Source organism: Lepidochelys olivacea (genome assembly GCF_965140295.1).
Source record: "Lepidochelys olivacea isolate rLepOli2 genome assembly, chromosome: 2".
Lineage (NCBI taxonomy): Eukaryota > Metazoa > Chordata > Testudines > Cheloniidae > Lepidochelys > Lepidochelys olivacea.
Genome location: NC_140412.1, coordinates 218,174,078 through 218,196,499, shown reverse-complemented (window position 1 = coordinate 218,196,499; position 22,422 = coordinate 218,174,078). Strand labels below are relative to the sequence as shown.

The 22,422-nt window shown below is 39.1% G+C and overlaps 1 protein-coding gene across 2 annotated transcripts in view; it reads right to left on the bottom strand.

The window, feature by feature from the left end:
- The window catches only part of THSD7A (thrombospondin type 1 domain containing 7A), a 534,141-nt gene that overhangs the window by 347,812 nt on the left and 163,907 nt on the right, over positions 1–22,422 (bottom strand). Inside the window, exon 3 of one of the 2 annotated variants that reach the window (XM_084619828.1) lies at positions 13,860–14,379. In XM_084619828.1, coding sequence (XP_084475954.1) covers positions 13,860–14,019 — 160 coding nt within the window. In that variant the 5' untranslated portion in view covers positions 14,020–14,379. Of the gene's footprint in view, positions 1–13,859; positions 14,395–22,422 lie in introns of those variants that run through there. The other variant, XM_084619829.1, reaches the window with a different exon arrangement.

Below are 22,422 nucleotides of genomic sequence, written 5' to 3'. Positions count from 1 at the left end.
TAGCCTATTCCTTGTTCTGCTTTAGTGGCATCTTTTACACTCTTGCACCACTGTGCATAGCAGCAGCTGCAGATGAGAAAAGCCACTCTTGCTGATTTCTACCCTATGCTGTGCCAGCCCAGCGCTTCTCCCCATGACTCAAACCTAAACAACACACATATCAAGCCTATCTTTTTGTCAGGCTTCTACTACATATGAATCCCAATGCTTTTCTACCCCCTTATTGCTAGGCTAGGTACACTATTGTTCAGTTTCCATAGATTCAGACAGTTATGGAGTAGGAAAGACACAGAATGAATTGGAGGTAGGGCCAGAGAAAGATTTTTTTTTCTTGCCCGTGGAGGCAGAGAATGGAGGATGAGAGAGAGAGAAATAAATTGAAGAAAATTGTGGTCTACTCATGGGTATTCTGTAAACAGAAAAACAGACTAAATTTGTGGAGTAAAAAGCTAGGAATTGTCCCCCAAGCTCCAATTCATACTAATATGACTATCTGATTTCATACCAATATTAATGTGACCTTACACTGTGTGCTGCTTGCTGGCTGGCCTTTGAGAATATTTAGAAGCCATATATCACATCACTGCGATCTATCTATCTCAGGAGTCATGGTTTTCATTAATTACAAGATTCTTTTATTAAAAGACACAGACTGACATTTGTTGATTTTTCCATGTGACTGACTGTGTGGGTGGATATGATGGTAAAAGGATGATCTACCTACACTGAGGCACCTAGGAGCTTCAAAGGTAAACCCTTAAACGTATGAGATGCTAATGGACTGTGCAGCGTCAATGACAACACTGCAGCAACCTGCCCAAAGTACAAAAAATGAATGTTTTTTGATGGATTCCCTTACAACATGCCTTTTCTCAGCATAGCCATCCCATGATACTTACTAAAAACAGTCTGAACAACATCTCAGTCACTAATATAATGGTGAATTGTCGTTTTATTGTGCTCTAGCAGCATAACCAAAATAGTATCCTGCAAGTGAAGTGAATTATCATCACAAAGCAGGCTACTTGATTATGTTAATTAGAGGCTCATAGCACTCCTATTTTTGTGGTGCTAAGAATTCTTTCTTCCCATATAAAACAAATTTAACAGACAGGATTGGACGTTTATAATGGAAAACAATTTGGGGAATGGCAACAGTTATCTGGAATAGTATGATCATTTATCCCTAAATAAAGTAGTTTCCAATATAAATGTTGATTAATAACCAATCATGATTTAAATCAAAGCTTATAAGCAGCTTCTTAAAAATGACTTCTCTCCCATCCCCAATTAAATATTTTGTTGCAAATCTGCAGCAAAAACTTCTTCCACATTAAGCACAGTACTTATTCTGGTTAAATATTCAATTTTTTTTTATAAGTTATGTCATATTAACCAACTTAACTGCTTCAAATTGGCTTTAAGATTACGATTACAATTGCTGTAAGTAGGCTTGACTTCTGCTGCAATCAAATATCCATTCTGATTACTTTTTAAAAAAAAATAGAGGATAAATATGTTAACCTATATGGAGTGATGAACAGGACAAATTGATGTAAAATGAACACAACTCTAGTCAAACCATAGCTCTTGTCACTGGTACCAAAAACCTATTTGACCATGTAAAATAAGTGGTTATTTCTGAAGTGAAAAAATGTTAAATTTTAAATTCCAATGAATATGATTCAGAAATGGCACATTATCTGTTTGTACATATTGGGCCAAATTCAGGCCTCATGCAAATGGACACAGCTACATTTAAGTCAATGAAGTGTCGACAGGTCTGAACTGGTCTCATGCTAGCTCAAATCCTCTTCTTTAGACACACACAACAGGGTTGTCACTATCACACTATTCTCTCACACACCCCCTCCCCCCGTTATAACTGAAACCGTCATAGTCAAAGCGGAAGACTGCAAAGCTACTTTTAGGTGGGCCAGGTTCAAGCTAAACAGCATCAAAATAGAGCTGACAGAATTAATAGAGCGCTAAGAATAAACTATGAGGACAGCTACTACACTAGGTCTAAAATTTTCAGAGGTTGTTCTTTTGTCTCACCTTATGGCATAGTATATGTTTTTGTTCCATGCTCAGTCCACAATATGGAGAGCAAAGTTCCGCACAAACATAAAGGCATTCAAGCCTATCATACCTACAATGCTGTTTATTTAAACAGCACTTAATCCCTTATGAACGCAAGACAAAGCAATGTGAAAGAGTTAGCCATAAAGAAACCAAAAGGGTTATATACTACTTGTAGAACACCAGACACATTTCAGATTGATTGGACATTTCTTATACCTATTACTTTATTCTTCACTAATCAAGACTATCCTCTTGTTATATATAAATGAGAACTAGAGTTCTGATCCTGCCACAGGATTTGCAACTGTGGTCCCACATACCCACACAGAGTCACAATGACTTCAGTGGAATTCTGTTGCTTAGTATTAGTATTCAGATCCCACTGAAACTCTGGGCCTAGATTTACTCACACATTATACTATACTTCACAGCATTATGGCAGAACACATCCTTCTCAATTTTTGTGCTTCTTCGTATTTTGTGTCACAGTTCAGGATGTGAAATTCCAGTTGCTTAGTATTATATTTTTTTTAAATTCAGAATAGCAAAATTGTTACAAAATATGAATTTAAGATGACTGCATTCTCCTTGTAGCTGTATTTTATTACATTTAATGATCTGTTTCTGACAAAATAATCTCCTAATATAAGATTGACATTCACTTTTAGATCTATTTTACTGTTATGTTTTGTGTTAAAATAATTGTTACCACTGAAACTCTTGAAGAAATACAGGCACTATATCAAGGTAAAACATGGAGCTTTCTTACAGTCTAAAGGCAAATTGCTTAATGTTTTTATATAAAACCTCAATGAACTGTGTCATGAAAAAACATTTTACAGAGATTCATAGATATTAAGATAGATATTTACCATTATGATAATCTAGTCTGACCTCCTGCACAATGCAGGCCACAGAATCTCACCCACCCACTCCTGCAATAAACCTCTCACCTATGTCTGAGCTATTGAAGTCCTCAAATCATGGTTTAAAGACTTCAAGGTGCAGAGAATCCTCCAGCAAGTGACCCTGCCCCATGCTACAGAGGAAGGCAAATTGATCAGCTCATTAGTTTAGTACAGAATAAAATAAAGCCATTTTTATTTCTTATTTCAGTTTGTCTAATATATTCTGAAAATGTTCTCAAATTAGATCTAACAGGTCAAAGTCTTCCCTAGTGTAACTAAAAAAGTCACTTACATTGAGATATTGTTTTCAAATAAAATGGAGATACAGTAATTGTGTCTTTTTGTTTGGTGTTTCAGTTGTAGGGTCAAGAGAATACCTCAATGAAATTGAAAAGCATCAAACTACTGTTTTTGCGCAACTGAAACTATTCACAAATTTTGGGGAAATTCAAATTGTTTTAGCTGAATACAAATTAGGACTTTTTTTTTTTTTAAGAAGTCAAAACGGTTTGCTTTCACATGTCATTTTGAAATAGCTGAAATCCCCCATTATTACTGGGTTGTCTGTGTTTGTAGCCTCTCTAATCTCCCTGAGAATTTCGCAAGTCACCATTCTGATCAGGTGGTCCACAGTATATTCCTACTGCTATACTCCTATTATTCAAGCATGGAATTTCTTTACTATATTATAGAATCTCTATGAAAAAATCTTAAGTGAATCAAATTGTATTTGACTATGCTTTCTTTTACATTATACATATTCCAGTCACATTGTGGTAAAGGGCCCTTTTCTTTCCTACCATTGATGTTGACAGATCTTGATGTTGACTGGGGTCCGTTTTGTTCAATATCTTTATTAATGATCTGGATAATGGGATGGGTTGCACCTCAGCAAGTTCACAGATGACACTAAGTTGGGGGAGAGGTAGATATACTGGAGGGTAGGGATAGGGTCCAGAGCGACCTAGACAAATTGGAGGATTGGGCCAAAAGAAATCTGATGAGGTTCAACAAGTGGAGAGTCCTGCACTTAGGATGGAAGAATCCCATGCACTGCTACAGGCTCAGGACTGACTGGCTAAGCAGCAGTTCTGCAGAAAAGGACCTGGGGATTACAGTGGATGAGAAGCTGGACATGAGTCAGCAGTGTGCCCTTGTTGCCAAGAAGGCTAACGGCATATTGGGCAGCATTGGTGGGAGCATTGCCAGCAGATCGAGGGAAGTGATTATTCCCCTCTATTCGGCACTGGTGAGGCCATATCTGTAATATTGTGTCCAGTTTTGGGGCCCCCACTACAGAAAGGACGTGGACAAATTGGAGAAAGTCCAGAGGAGGGCAACAAAAATAATCAGGGGGCTGGGGCACATGACTTACAAGGAGAGGCTGAGGGAATTGGGCTTGTTTAGTCTGCAGAAGAGAAGAGTGAGGAGGATTTGATAGCAGTCTTCAACTACCTGAAAGAGGGTTCCAAAGAGGATGGAGCTAGGCTGGTCTCAGGGGTGATCACAGAACAAGGAGCAATGGTCTCAAGTTGCCGTGGGGGAGGTCTAGGTTGGATATTAGGAAAAACTATTTCACTAGGAGAGTGGTGAAACATTGGAATAGGTTACCTAGGGAGGTGGTGGAATCTCCATTCTTAGAGGTTTTTAAGGCCCCGCTTGATAAAGCCCTGGCTGGGGTGATTTAGTTGGGGTTGGTTCTGCTTTGAGCAGGGGGTTGGACTAGATGACCTCCTGAGGTCTCTTCCAACCTAATCTTCTATGATCTTGATGTAGCCAGGCAGCCAACAAAGAAGGCTCCTGCAACTGCCCAGATCAGACTGCCCCATTCGGACAGCACAGATTTAGCTGCTGCTCTATTCCAGCAGGCACAGTCCTAAGGCTCCTGACAATTGTTCATTATGTCCTCAATAAGTAATTGTAAGAGGGAGTGCTTTACAAACAAACTCACAAGGAGAAAGAGCATAGTTAAGAATGTCAGTAGCCGAAGTGAACTGAAAATGAGAGCTATAGAAGCACTGGGTAATACAGCCTTGGTAAATGCTGTTCTTGAGAACAGAAAATCCTAGTCCTCAGCTCTTTTACAACTTGCTCTTGGTGTATAAAACATTGCCCCCAAATGAGAAAAAAAATAATTGTAAATCACAAAGAAAAAGTCAAAAGTTTACCTGTTGATATCTGCTTTGGTATTTTGCAAAGTGCTTCCTTTAGAATACTTTTACTCTATTATTTCCTCTTATAACAACAACTAACTCATACCACAGCTGTAATCTGTACAGAAGTCTCACTGTATATATACACATCACAGCTCAGGTGCCTGTAGACAAATATAGTACCAACAGATTTCATTTTGCCCCTTTTTACATTAAAAAAGAAAGATAATGAAGAAGAAAGGCTACAACAGGGCGGATGCTGTCAAGGTCAACACTCTATTGTCAGTATTGTTACACTTCGAGAGAATGTTATGTCAGATTTCATACTTGAAAAAGACATCCTGGAATTAGACAACCAAGGGTCAGCAGAACTAAAATGGTTATATGAGTTTTTTAAAAATGAATTCACAAATCCTTAACAGTAAACTATAACCTCTTTTCCCCAAATGAGGACATACTTCATTTAGTTAGAATTGGGTGAGAACAATACACTGCTAATGTGTGTTAAACGAGAGATTAATTTAAAAATCTTTTTTCCCCAAAAAGGGGAAGGGAGTGTTATAAATAAAGATACTAGGTACTTTAACAATAAGTTCCTGACAAATACGTACCCACCTCCTACATCGCACAACTGTTGGTTGGCAAAACAGACATACAAGCAGAGCTGTCCCCTTCCATAGGATGGACCAGGGCAACCGCCCCATGCCCCACACTTTGGGAAGTGGGGTCCAGGGCAGCCTAAGGCATTAGCGGGGGGCCTGGTACCAGCAGCAATGAGCGACCCAGCGCCAACCTGCCACTCTGCAGAGGTTGTCCCAGGCTCCACACCCCTTAGGGATGGCCCTGCATACAAGACCAACAAATATTTTTCCTCATTTTTCTCTACTGCATTTTTGAAACTATGGGGACTAAGCTATTTAAAATAATCAAAAATTATTGGTAGTATATGTGGTGCAGCCAATCTATAGCCCTGAAGCTAATCCAAGCATCAGAGCATGTTAGGTATGCATAACAGTTGTGGGCTGACACTTGCATCATTTCCTCCATCTTTTAATAACCTTTTCTGACACTTTTACTAAGTTTTCTTTCCCTTATTTTGTCATATAAAAATAACACTTCTTTACAGCTATTAGATGGCCAATTTGCAACGTTAATTGAGCCTAAGATGGTTGCTGTTGATGTTACAGTTTAAGGTGGGCACTCATATAGACAACATATCCTGCAAATTTTATTGGGGCATATATCTGAAAGATAAAGAAGTTTGCAGAAGGCAAATCCCATTACTCGTGGTTTCAATCGAAGAAGACAGGACAAGCTTGAGCATAATTTCCACAAATGGCAACCTGGCCATCTCTAGTTTACTTATTTTTAAGACTGCGAGTCATCATGGAGGTTCCAGATAGTCACAGAATCCATGACTTCCGGGACCTCTGAGACTTCTGCAGCAGCTGGTGCAGCTGACCCGGGGGCCACCTGAGCATCTTGGGAAGCCCCTGGGCCAGCCGCACCAACCGCTGCTGGGGCAGACTCAGGCCACCACGACCGTCCCCCCAAACAGCAGCAGCAGGAGGTTGGGTGTGTGGGCAGCTCAGGGTGGTTCTCCGGAAGTGGCGACATGCCCCCCATCTCCCATGTGAAGGCACAGCCAGGTGACTCTGCATGCTTCCTCCATCCACAGATGCTGCCCCCGCAGCTCCCATTGGCTGTGGTTCCCAGCCAATGGGAGCTGAAGAGCCAGTGCTCAGGAGATGAGGTTCATGTCACTGCTTCCACGGAGCCACATGGAGCCGGGTAGGGAGCCTGCCAGCCCTGCCAATCCCCTCCCAACCCCCACAGCAGCAGGGGTCCTGGGCACGCGCTGCTGCCCAACCCTGCCCCAGAGCACCCAAGTTTTAGTTAGGGGTATATAGTACAAGTCATGGACAGGTCACAGGCCATGAATTTTTGTTTACTGCCTGTGACCCGTCCGTGACTTTTACTAAAAATACCCGTAACTAAAATGTAGCCCTACCTATAGTACATTTGAAACCTATTAATTTAGAGAGCAGTATTTTTAGCTTCAGAATGCTGACAGAAAAATCCTGCATTAATTTCTTAGCTGCTGTATGCCTGTTAGAAAGTCTGTATGGCAAGTCATTGATCTTTTAAATGAAGTGTTAGAAGTAAATCCAACTGAAATTACTGCATAGAAGGCCAGAACCTCAAGTGATGTAAATTGGCATAACTTGATTATATTCAGTGGAGCTATGCTGGTTTGCAACAACAGAGATTCTGATCCATAGTCTTTTAACAGAAATAAAAAATAAACAAATAAAAAACCCACAGACAGTGCCTTGGCTATAGTTATGACTTATTTTCTTCCAGAAATCCCAGTCCAATTCAGTGACTCTCCTACATCAAGGGCATATTCACTGCTTCAAACTATCAGAAGAAGCGATTTTACAATGTGATCAAACCTCACTGATCTTCGTGCATCTCTTCAGTAATTATACCAGCAACTCGCAGACAGGCATCTGACCTGATACTGACGGCTCATCACAGTTCATAGTGTCAGCTGACCAACGAAAACTAATGAAGCGCAAGGTAGAGAAGACTGAAGGAAAATTCTCATGTTGGCAGGAAATGCCTATACTCACTCAATTGTATAGGAGTATGGTGTGCATGAATGTATTGTTATAAGATGACAGTTTCAGACAAAAGGGACTGAATTGGTGATTACTATGTAGCAATCTTTACTTGGGAATCAGCAGTTTTCACATTTGGTTTACGACACAGAATACAGAGACAATGGAGTCTTAGACTAAAATGTGTTATTCTGACCATATAAACTTAAACAGAGAAACATTAATTTAGAAGCATTCCAAACTGCCTAAAGACTATCAGATAAATGCTGTCCTCTGTGAAACCCATATTAGGCTTTGCCGAGGGCAGAATTTAGCCCAGTACTGAAGGATTACTTTCAACCCTGCAAAATATAACCTTTACTGCAGTGGAATGAAGTGGATATTTATATGTACCAGCAATACTGTAAAGAGAATCTAGTTATGTACACCAAACACCACCTAATTTATTAAACTGGAATTTGGCCAAGGCACAAGGATTAATATCCCTGATCTTTTAAAAATTGCCCTAGGATTTTGAAACACAAAACATCAGGGTCTCAATTTTGCGACTTCTCCAGAACCTCCAGTTTGTTAGTATTTTGTTAGGGCATCAGTTCAGAAGAGACACATAGTAATGGGTGCAACACCACATCCTGAAGCACTCTATGTTTTCCCAACAGCAAACTTCCCATTCTGTCACTGACGAGGTCAGTTATGACTCCAATTAACTTCTATGATCTGAAAGAGTTCTATGACCTGATGTACTATAGCTTGACTGGACGCTATATTGACATGGCAACTACCTCCAGGATGAAAACTACAACAGTACCTGAAGCACTTTAGAGGAGAGCACACAGAACATATTGTTCAGCACTGTAATGCTGGCTTCTGAACACAGTAAAGGAGAATATACTTCAAATGCAAAAAAAACCCAAACAAACAAAGGCAAAAAAAAAAAAACAACCTCACACCCCACCCCACCCAGCCTGTCCAAGGACGAGAGCAATTACTAGAGTTTAACACTCCACAAGCATTTTTGGAAGCAGCTTTTATTGACTAATGGCTTTAATACAATGGCTAGTTACGTATCTGTGAAAAAGAATGGGGTTAACATTGTTGCAGCTGGAATAGGAGTATAAAATGCATGCTAACACTTAAGAGGACTTCTCAAGAATATTTCACAGACAAGGCTGGTATAACAGCGATGAATTTTGACCTCTGAACAAAACCATTGGATTTGCCATAACGGATGAGTCCACTGGTGCCTATAAAGTCCAATATGTGGCAGCAGCTATTAGCAGATGTTTCAGAGGAAAATGAATATCTTCTATTATGCATCTAACCAATTCTTCAATGGATGCAAAAAAAATTGTCCTCATCCTCTAGACAACCAATTTACACTCTGAAGCATAGAATTTGATTATCCTTAGTCTGCATAGCTACAAATATGAAAACAATTGGTCATGGAAATATTCATAGAAAATAGAGAAAGTTAATCATTTTTCACTATACCCTTCTTAATTTTGAGTACCTCAGTGAGGACCTCTTCTACTTTCCTTTATAATCCTAGTTTTTACACTCCTTTATCTCATATAATGTTCCACCAGGGCACTACATATCTGTGTTACCTTTTCTCTGGACCTTTCAATTTCAGCTATATCTTTCAGTGAACAGTCATCTTCACAGCTACTTCAAAGGGCTAAGTTCTCTATGGATCCTATTCTCCAATCATTCAAAGCTCATCACTATGCCTGAGTCAGGCTGACTATGTTTTTCCAATATACGTTACTACCTGTGATTTTCATCTTTCACTATGTTATCCAACGTGTTTATGTCTATCTGGATTTCCCAATAATCTTGCAGAACTGTTACCAAATGAAGCAACTTAATATCTTAGGTAGCTGAACATCCCTAAATTTTGTGCCAATTTGGATTTCATTCCACATTCATCATCTGGTCCCCATCTCAGAATAGGACAAACCAAAAACTCCAGATCTGAATATCCCACAACTTTGGACAAGGTTAGAGCTGAATCTGAACATGAAAATTCGAGTCCATCTTTACTCATCAGCAGACTTTGCTATCCCCTTTTTTCTCCAAATCTTTAATAACTGCATTAAATACACAGGCTCTATTACAGAACCCTTTTAAAAATAGTATTTATATATAAAATAGCAAACCCAAAAACAAACATCCACCAACCCATCTACTCTGTATCCGGTGACAGCCTGAAACAGAAAATGAAAATTTTCATCGTGCCCTGAAGGTAAAATTCAGACAATGTTTCACAAGCAGAAAGTTGAAATTGACAACTGAGAGCACTGACAGCAACCCACAGACAATTAAATCAAAGAACTCTTAACTTGAGCACCCAACAGGCCTCATTTGTTGTGATGGTGCACAGAGGAAGAGCCATTCTCTCAAATAACCAGGTCCCACTTGGGGTGTATAGGCCATGAATACCTTGAACTACAATTGAAAAAGAACAGAAAGCCAGTGCAGCTACTGAAAAACTATTATGCTGTCTCAGCTAATACTAGCTAACAGGCAGACTGCCACTTTCTGCAAGAACTGTACCTTTTGAGTGGTCTTCAAGTGCATCCCTATGTAGGGCATATTCCAATAAATCAATCTAGAAGCCACAAAAGGTTGGATCAGAGAGAGACAAAGTCTCAACTGTCCAAATAAATAAGTGATAAGCATCTTTAGCGCTGATGCCAAATGAATCTTCAGGAGTGCAAAGCTCCCCAAAATAGCAAACTTGTTGGATGCAGAGTGGACAAACCGCTCCCAATAACGGATGTCAAAATCCCCACCAACAATACACTCCAGATCATAGAATCATAGAAGATTAGGGTTGGAAGAGACCCCAGGAGGTCTGGCTTCCTATCCACTAGTTTCATCATTGTCTTATCCAATTAAGATCCAGGCAGCTTGCTTTCATCCACATTCCAATCTGAGTCAGGCACTGGGAAAGCTAAGACACAGACCATCTGGGTTTGATGAAAGCAAGTTCTCTGAAATCACCACTGTCCATATTAGTTTTATTATCTCTTCAAATGGTAATACATAAAATTTTAATAGGAGGGATATCAAAACAAAACTTTATCGCACCTCATACTAGAGATCCCTTAGGACAGAAGGGCAGCTACTGTTTTCCACCATCTGAGACCTCTCCAAGAAGAAATAATAGAACCACTCCAGAGGAATATCATCTACCTCACTGTGTTCAGAAAGCATCATGGCCATTGGTATCAAAACCTGCTCTTGTATTACTAGGAAAAGATGGGCAGTCTGTCCTTGCCAAGCTCAAGTCAAAAAACCCAACTGAAAAGCATGCAGGATGTGAGGATTCTAGTATGTTCCATATGTGCATTGCTATCATATTGCTTTTCAATAATCTCCTCCACAAAGGGAAAAAGATTGGAAATGGGGCAATAACTGGCAAGTCTGCCAGCACCAGGAAATATTTTCTTGATATCCAGATGCTGGCAGACTTTGATACCAATGGCCATGATGCTTTCTGAACACAGTGAGGTAGATAGTAGTGGATAATGGCACAACTCCCCCAACAGGGAGTATGGACAATCTCAAACAACAGTGAACCCAATTCCTCCTCACCTGACTATACTAGTCATGTGGAGCAAAGGTCCTCTTTCATGTCACAAGAAAGTTTCCCTGAGAGACTTCAGTGCTTTATAGAATAAAGCTGGTCTAAAATTCAGCCAGAGAAATCTGCCTATTCACATCTCCAGAGATATAGTTACACTTATGAAAGCAGCTAGACAGGTTCAAATCAGACTGAAAGGAAACAGACAGTTCATCACAACTTGTAAGATTTGACACTGTTTCTGCATGGAGACCCCTAAGATTCACCAGGCTATCAACCACCTGTTCCCCTGGGTAAGAATTAAAATATGCAGTGCCTTTCATCTACAGATCTCAAACACTTTACAGAGTACTACTATCCCCATTTTTTTCCCACATAAGTTGAAACGAATACAAAAAGAGTCAAGAGAGCAATATCAGACAGGAAACCACCTGGGAATAAAATCCAGGACTCCTGACTCTCAGTGCTACAGCCTTAGCCACTGAATCCTGCTGCATGTTGCTTGGGATTAGCAAGGTCGCGATTTTCCCATTTTATTTTAGTGTTAGATTATCAGTGTTACATTATTAAAAATAAAGCTACCACCTTTTATCCTGTTCATGAATGTGTGCAAAGTAAAGTTATTTGAAGGCAAGACTATAGTGGGGCAAAATATAAGTGCAAGACTTAAAGTTTTCGTGAGATACTATGATCGCAATTTGTCACACACTTGCTTGGAACAAAAGTTCTCATGGTTTTAATGCTGCTTTTGAATGTGCTTTTAAAGAATTGTGTCAGAAAATATTATTTCCTCTCTGCTGCCTGAGCGAAACAATAGTAAAGCACATGTACTGTATGCAAAAATAAATGGGGTTATTCCTTATCTAATTGCAATTAATTATCCCTTGTGATTAAAAAATCATATCAACAATTTGTTAAATACAGTTGTTGCTATCTTCAGTCTATCTGCTTTTTTAAAACTGCTTTAAATACCCGCTATTAAATTAAAGGACTGGCATACTAAGGGGAGGGATAATAAAATGCTAGACAATATATTCTGCAGATTGCTTTCAATTAGTTTAATCAAATGTGATCAGCTTTGTAAAAAACCTCTGAAATTACCAGTGTGGTTTTGCAAAACAACAACAACAAAACAAAACAAAGCATTTATTTTATGCTTTTGGATAGGTGTTCTGTGCACTTAAAAAAAACCTAGCAGAACAAAACCTCTGACTTTAATTAGATAGACAATCTTCTGAATTTGTCAATGGGTCAATTAAAAAAAATGCATCATGAGTTTGATGGCATAACAACAGTAATAACCTATCTTTCAGTATCAAAGGATTTTCCCCCCTTCAAACTTCTCTCTTTTAGTATTATTGGAGAGCTCATCTTCCAGTTTAAATTAATTTCCCTTTAATATCTTCCTTGAGCTGCTGGATAGATGCAGCCTCTTAAAAAAATTTAGGCTATCAGTGTGACTGTAAATTGATCCATCTCTGTGGCAGAAGGCCAGGGGCGCTCTTCATCCAGGAAAAACACCGAGTCTCATCGAACTTGTTTTTCAGGCAAATGATTAATATTCATTTTCTCTAGCCACAGTATTTTCCTATTAATGAGAAAGCATTTCTGAAAGAATCATGGTACTTTATGGATGGTTTGTTCCTGGCACTATACAAAAAAGACCCATCTCCTGATCACTTCAAGGCTATAAATATTTTAAGTTTTATGTTTACTAAATTAGGAAGTAGGTTATATTCAAGTGCTAAAATGTGCTAATATATCACTAGTTAGTGATAACTACTCATTGTTAGTGCTGTGGATTTATACAGCACATTAACAAAAAAGATCATTTTTAATGAAAAGTTGAGAATGAGCATAGTTATGACTATGCAATCTTTAAAACAGACACGTAACTCATTAGTACCAGTAGAGGAAATAATCGGTCTGGTGTGAGTCTGAATCCACATAGCCTATTTGCCTTTGGCTCTTTGGTTATGAGATCTGGCATCACTTGGATTATTTCACATAATCCATCATTAGCTTTCATGTGTCCTATATAAACCTAAATGTAACAAACCCAACTCCTCATCAATTACTACACTGAATACATTACATGTCAGTGTAAAGCATACATGAATACACATGCTGAACTACATCTTTCTTTCTGAAACATCAATATTTTTAGCACCCTGTTATCACTGCTGAATCTTCCTGTAACAATTTTTACCTTCCATTATGAAAGTGCAGTTCTGTACCATTCTACTCTATTGACATACAATACAGAGCTTTTAAAAAAGCCACCAGTACAAAGATCCACTTTTAAAAAAAAAAAATTGTTACATTCCTTTTAACAGAACCCTGAAAGATGACCTAATTTGTTTTCTCAGAAATCTGTCCATCCATAAATGGTACAAATTGATTTTCTACCATTAGAAACATATTGGGATAAGATAGTAACATTCACAACTGGAAATAAATGTGATAAAAACATATTAATTTGACATGCTTCCTTACTTACCAGTCTTCCACAAATATACAGATGAAGTTTCAAATTCACTTTGCGCTTTAGCTTCCCAGATTCCAAACAGAAGAACCACAAGAACTCCTGTACTACGGATTGAAACAGCAGAAGCCCCTGCGCCCCCGAATAAAGCTGTGCTTCCCTTTCTCACCCCCATGCCTTCAGAAGGCTGCTTCAGTGTCAAAATCTGCAGCACAAAGGGTACCCCTTGTTTGAGTAATTTTCTCCCCTTCAGAATTTCTTCATCGAGAGGGCAGAATGGAAACCTCTTCCCAGCTATTGTGCATGTCAGCTGAAAAGGGAAAACTGTTTAACATCAAGGAACAATAGAGACCTCCGATGCTGCTGCTATTACTGGTACTGCTGCAGCTACTGGTGTGGTTGTTGCTCCCCTCTCTTCCATTCAGGGGTTAGTAGCAGTTTTCCATCAGCTGAGAGAGACAGCTGTCCACAGGGGGCTCCAGCTGACGGAGCAGGTTATCTTGGTCCGGGAGGCAGCAGCAGTCATTTACACCAGCTGGAGAGAGTGAGAGAGAGATGAGGTGAAACACAAACAACCCAATGCTGTAATAGCACTGCATATAGCCACTGCAAAATGCTGCCTTCTGCACACCTCTGCCTAGAGTATCACAAGGACACATACTAATAAAAAACCATCAGGCACGCTTGCAAGACAAGTAACAGCTCTTAAAAATCCATGATTTTCTAAGCTTTAATTAAAATCTATGCTTGATTTTTTATTTAATTGCACTGATACAGATGCAGTTCAGAATATAGAACTTGAGCCATATTTTATTTTGGTAACAATATATATGATGTGTTTATCATTTTCCAAACAATCAAAATATTTATAAAGGATTATACATGCACTAAACTGAAACCTCACAAAAAGACTTCAGGAAGCAATGAAAACCTTTTTACTGCACATTATTCAAATGAACCTGTTTCAGGTGATAACATAAAGAAGCCTGTTGAAAGAATGTAAAAAGAGTACACATAGGTGGTTATAACAGCCCTATCCTTGTGGTATCTGAGTTTAGTGTGCACCAGAGACACAGATAAGAAATCACAGTAGCTGATCATTAAAAATTATTGACAATTTAATAAACCACCTATATGCACAGCTAAAAACAATTAGCAATGAAGTTCTTATAAAATCTATCATCTGAAAAAAACTAAATTGCAGAATTTTATTTTAATTATAGCTGGCCATCTGTTTTTTCTTTTTGTTAATATATACATACGGGGAGAGTGGGAGAAACATCTTACACATGCACATGATATGAATGTATATTTACACAGGCACATGCGCGCACACACACGCCTTTTCCATCTAGTCAGCATGCACACACATAGATATGCACACACATAGATATGCACAAAATGTAAACTGTAAGTAATTCAAAGTACTTTGAAGACCCAGTTACCTCTGAGTTCGTAAACAGGAAATTAAATTATACTGCAGACTTTTGATCTAAAATTTACAGGCTACACCAGACTGTCAGGGATACAGGGAAGTGCGGAAAGTGACAAAGCTTTTATTTCTTTTTCAGTGGGGATCTTTTTAAACAAAATTCATCCCCTAATGAACTGAAACAACAACAAGCCTGTTGGCCTAGTTTTCAACAAACTGAAAGGCAAAAAGAGAAATGTTCTCAGAGGAAGAGGGATCGTCACACACCAAAATGGTCCAAAAAAACCACACAACCCAACACTATATGAATGCATTCTAACACCACAGCAACCACACAGTTTTAAATGATGAAGCTACTGCTGCTGAAAGAGGAAACCTTCAGAAAGTCTCTCTTGGGATGCCTGTCATTTTGCAGAACCTTCCCAGACTCAGCCTTTTCACATGCATTAGATTAAAAGCAGCCTTGATCAAATAATTCCCAAATCCTTGCCTGTTTAAATATTCTGACATCAGAGCAAATTAGCAATGTTGAAGGTTGCAAATTTGTCTTTGTTTACTTTCCACTCTGTTATGCCTGTAAAAGGGAATTAAAGGCTCAAGGAGTCCTAGCACTGTGAGGCTGTGATTAAGGGAGATAAGCAAGTGTGGATTACTGTTCCTCAGATGTTGAAAAACAGGCAACAATCAGGAGATTATAGGTTGATAAGGGAAACATAGAAAGCCATGATCCTAACAAATGTATAGCATCCTGATGCAGGACTTGCATTACAGCTAAGGTACAGTAAAAAATGCATGTATCTCACTCATTTCTCTTCCTCACTCTGTGCTGTGTGTTCATTTACAAACCACACAGAACCACTTTACGTTTGCTGTTTGGTGCGACAAAATGTAATGCTGCGTTAAACCAGGGAAGTCCTTTGAATTTATAGCTCAGGGACATTTCACAGGGAAATCTTATGATTTACATTAGGGGACAAGTATACTTGGCATAATGAAATTTATATGTAACTTATTTAGAAATAGGATTATGAATAGATTCTCTGTTGGAGAAAATACCTTTTATATTCAATAAGGAATCTGTGACAGTAGTTTGTGTTCTACTTTAATTACATAAGTAGATAAATAATTTATCTTTCACAGTCCTTTGAAAAATAAAAGTAAAAATGGTAGCTAATAGCCATTTGTGTTTGTGCCAGGGGAGAAGTCAGACTTACAGGGCTACAAGGCCAAGAGGGGTCCCTTTTCAAAGGCACTAAATCTAATAGAGCATGGAAGATTTTACCCTGAGTTTATATGAATCTTGTAAGAATATCACTATACATATTTTGTACATGACCCTAGGGACACAGACTAGCCATGCAGTTAGCACAGTACAACAAATGGGTCTGGAATTGTTTCTAATATAAACACACATCTGTATCGTGTATGTGTGTGTGTAGACAACACACACACATAAAGTCATATTTCCGTCACATGCTTCTGAAAATTTACAAGAAGCAGACTATTGAAAGTCATATTAGCCCCAATGTGGCACACTGATTTCACTTTTGAATATGACTGCAACTTTTTTCAAATTATCAAACAAATATATAAATATGAGTATAAATATGCAAACAAAACATATAAAATACAATAAATATGCAAAAATAATTATATCCTCAGTTTGTCTTGTCTAGCTGGGATAGATTTAGAGCTGTTTGGTAATACTTTATGAATACTGTACCACATAAAGATCTGGTTTAGGGGATGTTTATGTATGAATTTACTGGGTTAACTTAATAGAAGAGAGTCGGGGGGAAAAAACAAACACAAAGGTGAAGAGAAAAAATGGCTTCTGATTGGTCACCCCTTGATAAACACTTTTAGGGTTCTTAAGAGAAAATGCCCAAACTATTGGATCTGAAGATTCTATCTCCTCTCCAGCCAACCTACAAAACTGTTTTAACAGGACAGGAAAAGGCCGGCAAACACAAAAGAACATGGGTAGCTTACAAGAGAGGCCTTCTCAAGAGAGGGGGTAGTTACTTGGGGGAAACCTGAATGAGAAACAGGCACCAGCTGAGGATGCCTGAAGTAGAGTGGTGTGAATTACTTGGTTCATTGGCAATTTCAAAGATGTCAAAATGAAAAACATTATGACTTGGGGGGGAGGGGGAATCTGTTTTGTTTTAGTCTGTTTTTTCAACACAGACATTTGGGTAGAACAGGCACAAATTCACAAAAAAGTGCAGGGATCACCAAATTTTTCTATTTGCGCTGAAAAAAGACTCAGCTGAAAAAAATTCACGCAGCTCTAACATGAACGAGATAGGCCTGCTATGCTACCATCAGGGGATAGTAACTCTTTAGATAAGACAGACATGCATGCAGACTGTTGTTTTAAAATACTTATTCTCTACATGCTTTGTTCCTACTGCTAAAACAAACAATACTTGGGTTTTGAGATGACTGTCCAGTCACTGTATTCCATTGGTCACAGACTCCTGAAAGGAAGAACAGCACATGCCTGAACTCACACAGACCTGCTTAGTAAGAAGGGTGGATATACAGGGTATTGCAGCCTACGGCACAGTCTAAGGCCTTGTCTACACCACGAGAGTAAGCTGACCTAAGTTAGGCTACTCCAGCTACGTCATTCACATAGCTGGAGTCGACATACCTTAGATCAATTTACTGCAGTGTCTACACTGTGCTGCGTTGACACGAGACACTCTCCCTTCGACTTACCTTACTCCTCTCGTTCCGGTGGAGTACTGGAGTCAACCAGAGAGCGCTCTGTGGTTGATTTAGCGAGTCCTCACTAGCACCACTAAATCGACACCTGCTACATTGATTGCAGCCATGTCAATCCCCGGTAAATTTAGATATGGCCTAAGAATGGGAGAATTGCAAAATTCCACCCCAAGATAGGTAAAGGCAGGGGATATCTAAGAGGGCACACACAAGAGACCAGAAAGGGGACAACAATTAAGCTAGCCCAGTTACTGTGACAAAAACCATTCAGAACCAAAATAATGAAATTATATCTTGATAGTTAAAAAAAAAATATTATGGAGGTACATTATAGCATTTGTCAATTAGTAAAGCTATGGTTATATTCAGGCTTCTGTCATAATCCCATGTATTCACACGTTATTTTGGGGATTCTTTGGCTGAAATTTTCCATGCTTAGTCTTCACTCATTTTTGTGTTATGGAACCTTAGAAGTTGAAACTTTACAAGTTTGTATCCTATATTTCTACATACTTCCCTCTTGCTCCTCTCAAAAATACCCTCATTAGTTTCAAATATTGTTTGTAAATAAGCACCACAAAATTTCCATTAAATTTTGAGGTCTGCATCAAACAACCAATGATACAGAATTTCCCTCTCTGTGACATATGTTTATGACACTTTATTTGGAACTGAACCTTTATTCTTATATGTATGTGCAATCTGGCAGAGTCTACATATTGTAAGAACTGCAGGTTTTGAATTGCTGACTTCTAATTGTTTCAGTTTTAACCTGAATGTAACATCTGTATCTGTAAAACTAGAATGGGTATTGTAATTTGCCAATTTATTTAAGATGGTCAAATGACCAAACTAACTGTTATAGGTCAAGAGTACATTTTAGATTATCCCTTTTATTGGATTAAGTCTTGATTAAGTTCTGAAACACACAGACTTCTCATATCCTAAAAGACAGGCCGTTGACAGTGCAAAATTGACCTAAAAGGGTACTCCAATTACATAAAGTGCTGGCAACCCCTGGTCCACTGCGGGAACCTGTAGCTAACCTACATAGACCCCAAAGTGGGTTACGCTAATGAAGGAAGTATGGATTAGGGTTTAGCATATCCATGGGCAACCTCAGTCACAGGTGCAGTTTAGCTACTCTCCCTTGGGCAGAAGCTCTTTAGGCACAATGGTCTCGACTCAGACAAGCACATTTTGCATTCTCCTGCTCAGAAGAGGTAAGTCAAGCCTTTAATACTTTATTGTTCATTAACCTAATAAAAAGGATCATTTTCATCATTTTGTTCTTTTGTCTAATATGAATACCACTTTCATATCTTGTCATTGCTCACAAATTGGCCAATAATCACACTCCCTTGACCCACAGTCCAAAAATTAGAACTTCAAGCACTAGTGACAATGGATTTTGCCTTTAAGATTAAACTGCATTTTAAGGGGTTCTCAATCTTTTCCACAGTAGGATGCCCCTTACCTCATAACCCTTTTCCTATCTGGCTGGGATCTTATTGAGACTGCCCTCCCATTTAGTAATATGGGAAGGCAAGGGTGATCATGATCCCCACTACTTGTTCCTAATCCCCAGGTCAAGAACTCATGGTTTAACACGTACATGAGAAACTTAATTTGTCTTAGTTACATATGTTTTAGGTGTTCCAAAATAGAGGTCCCTTCCAACCCTGATATTCTGTGATTCATATTCTATGAACCTCCAGGAATATGTCCAACCAAAACTGGCAACCCTACTTAAGACTCTTGGATGCAAGTTATCCAGGACTGATTTTAAGCTTTCCGTTCCATCCACATCATCATATGGGATAGATAAATCCTCCTGCTTAGCTCCAAATATAGAGCAAAAATATCTATTGAACATTTTGCCTTTTCTATATCACTATTTAAAATTTTACTACCTGCCTCAAGCAATAGATCTATACCTCTCTTAGGGTTTTTCTTGTTTCTAACATGAAATGCCTTTTTATCGTCTTTCACCCTACTGGCCATTGATATTTCACTGATTCATTTGGCATACCTTACTGGTCACCTACATTTTTTAAATTTTCCAGTGAATATAAGCCACATTTACCTTCTCTCTCTCTATTTATGTTTTTATCATTACTTCTACATCTCCTTTTAACTAGGATGTCTCCCTGCCCAGCATAACTTGTTTCATGTCTGTGGAATCACGGCTGTTTAGGCACCCAGTATGATTTCCTTGAACAAGTCCCAGTTTTTGTTAACACTTCCCACTTAAATTTATGTTACCAGTTATGCCAATAATTACTTTAAGCATTGGAAAACTGACCCTTCTGAAGTTCCAGATATACACATTACAGGTTGGTGCCATAGTCTGTTTGCACAAAGTAAATGTAGCCAGATCATGCCCACTGATACAAAGGCAACCACTAATTTTTAGGTCAGCCATTAACTCTTCTTTACTGTCAGAGTGAGGTTCAGTATTAAATTACCCTGTGTTGAATGCACCACTTTCTATGTTAAGAAATCATCTATTGTTTTAGATATTCTAAAGAAGTTTTGTTTCTGGCCCCGTGAGATGTACAGCAAGCGTTCCTCAGATTGATAACCCATGATACCACATTTCTTTCTACATACCATGGACAGATACCTCAAGAGCAGTTTGTCCTTTACTCTAGTGAGATTTGGTGGTCGGTTACAGATGACCACCTGTGCCCCTATCTTTAAATGTACTAATTTGAATTTTAATCTTTAAATATTTGAGGTCCTGTGGTTCTGTATTGTCTATGATTCTTTAACAGGTCTAGATGTCAGTGTTTAATGTAAAATGGCATTTGCCTCCCCTTTTACCAATTCTATCCTTCTGAAACAAGTTGTAGCAATTGATTTTAACAGTTTTCCATCCTAACCAAACTTCAGTATTACCAACCATATCATGTTATCTCTCAAACATGAGAGTCACAAACTCCACTTGTTTATTGCATAGGCTCCAAGCATTAATATATAGATCATTAAAACTATGTTCCTTACATGCCCCTTAGTGCTTGGATTTGTTATATACATGATGCCTTGAGGCTAGTTTGCATATTTGGATGTTTGTACCATGATTGCCCCTCTATCACTCTCCTCCTGCATGGTTAGTTTAAAGATCTTACAACCACCCCACCTAGTCTATTGTCCAGGAGATGGGTACCCTATTACTTAGATGGAGGTCCTGAAAACCATATAATCTCCTCTCTCCATAGTAGGTCCCCCTGTGTTTCCCCCTACACCACTTAACTAACTGTTCACCTCCAGTATCTTCACCTTCTTTTCTCTCAAGGGGCAGGAAGGATTTCTGAAATCCTATTCCTCTCCTTCAGCTCCCTTCTCAGATCCTTGAGGTCTTCCAGGATCTGTGGAGTGGTGCCTGATGTGGTGTCACTGCTGCCAAGAGTCACTCCTGCTGACCTCACAATCCTATTTAGTCTTGCAGCGATGTCCTTCGTCTTCACTTGCACAAGGCTGAACATTGTCCTTCCATCGCTTGCAGAATGTTCTGTCCCCTCTTCTTAGCATGGAGTCCCTAATCAGGACTAACCAGTCGTGAATGTTTTCTTGGGCTTGTCCATCTTGTATGAGCTGCACAGCAGTTTTCAGTTCTTTCTTCCACTAGCTGGTCCTTTCCTCTGGTTGGTTCTTGCAGGTTGTTCTCTATGTTACTCAGTGCCTGGAAGTGATTCAGTGCTTCCAACTCTGAATGTAGCCTCCACCTTCTCCTATTTTTGGTGGTGACAAATTTCCAGTCTTCTCCACTGCTCTGGGATCTACTATGGTACTGACTGGATCTGTGTATCCAAGAAATCCTTTACATTCCTTATATGTCACAAAGTGGTCAGCGGTTTCTAAAGACCACAAACCTTTTCCATCAGGACTACCAGCTTGTACTTCATACAGACAGTCTCCTCTGCCTTCAGGCAGAAAGCAGAACATGACACATCTAATACAAGTCACAAATAGCTGACGACTCTCCATCTTTGTTGCTGGGGTGAAGCTGTACCTATAAAGCAAAGCCCCCAAACTTCCTCCTACAAACTCCCATGGAAAGTACACCTTCACCTGCTCCCTATTTGCTATTCTAATGTTAGCTGTTATCTATGTAGCTATGTCTACATTTGAAGCTAGGGCTGCGATTCCCAGCTTGCGTAGACATACTCATGCTAGCTCTCATTGAACTACCACACTAAAAATAGTAGAGTACCCACGGTGGCATGGGCAGCAGTGAGTAGAAGCACAGGCTAGCTGTACTGTGTATGTACTCACAGGGTTCAGGTGGGTTTGTACTCAGAACAGCGAGCTCGTGCTGCCACTCGCTGCTGCTTGTACTACTGTGGCTACACTACTATGTTAGCTCTATGAGAACTAGCACAAGTACATCTACATGAGCTGGGAATCACA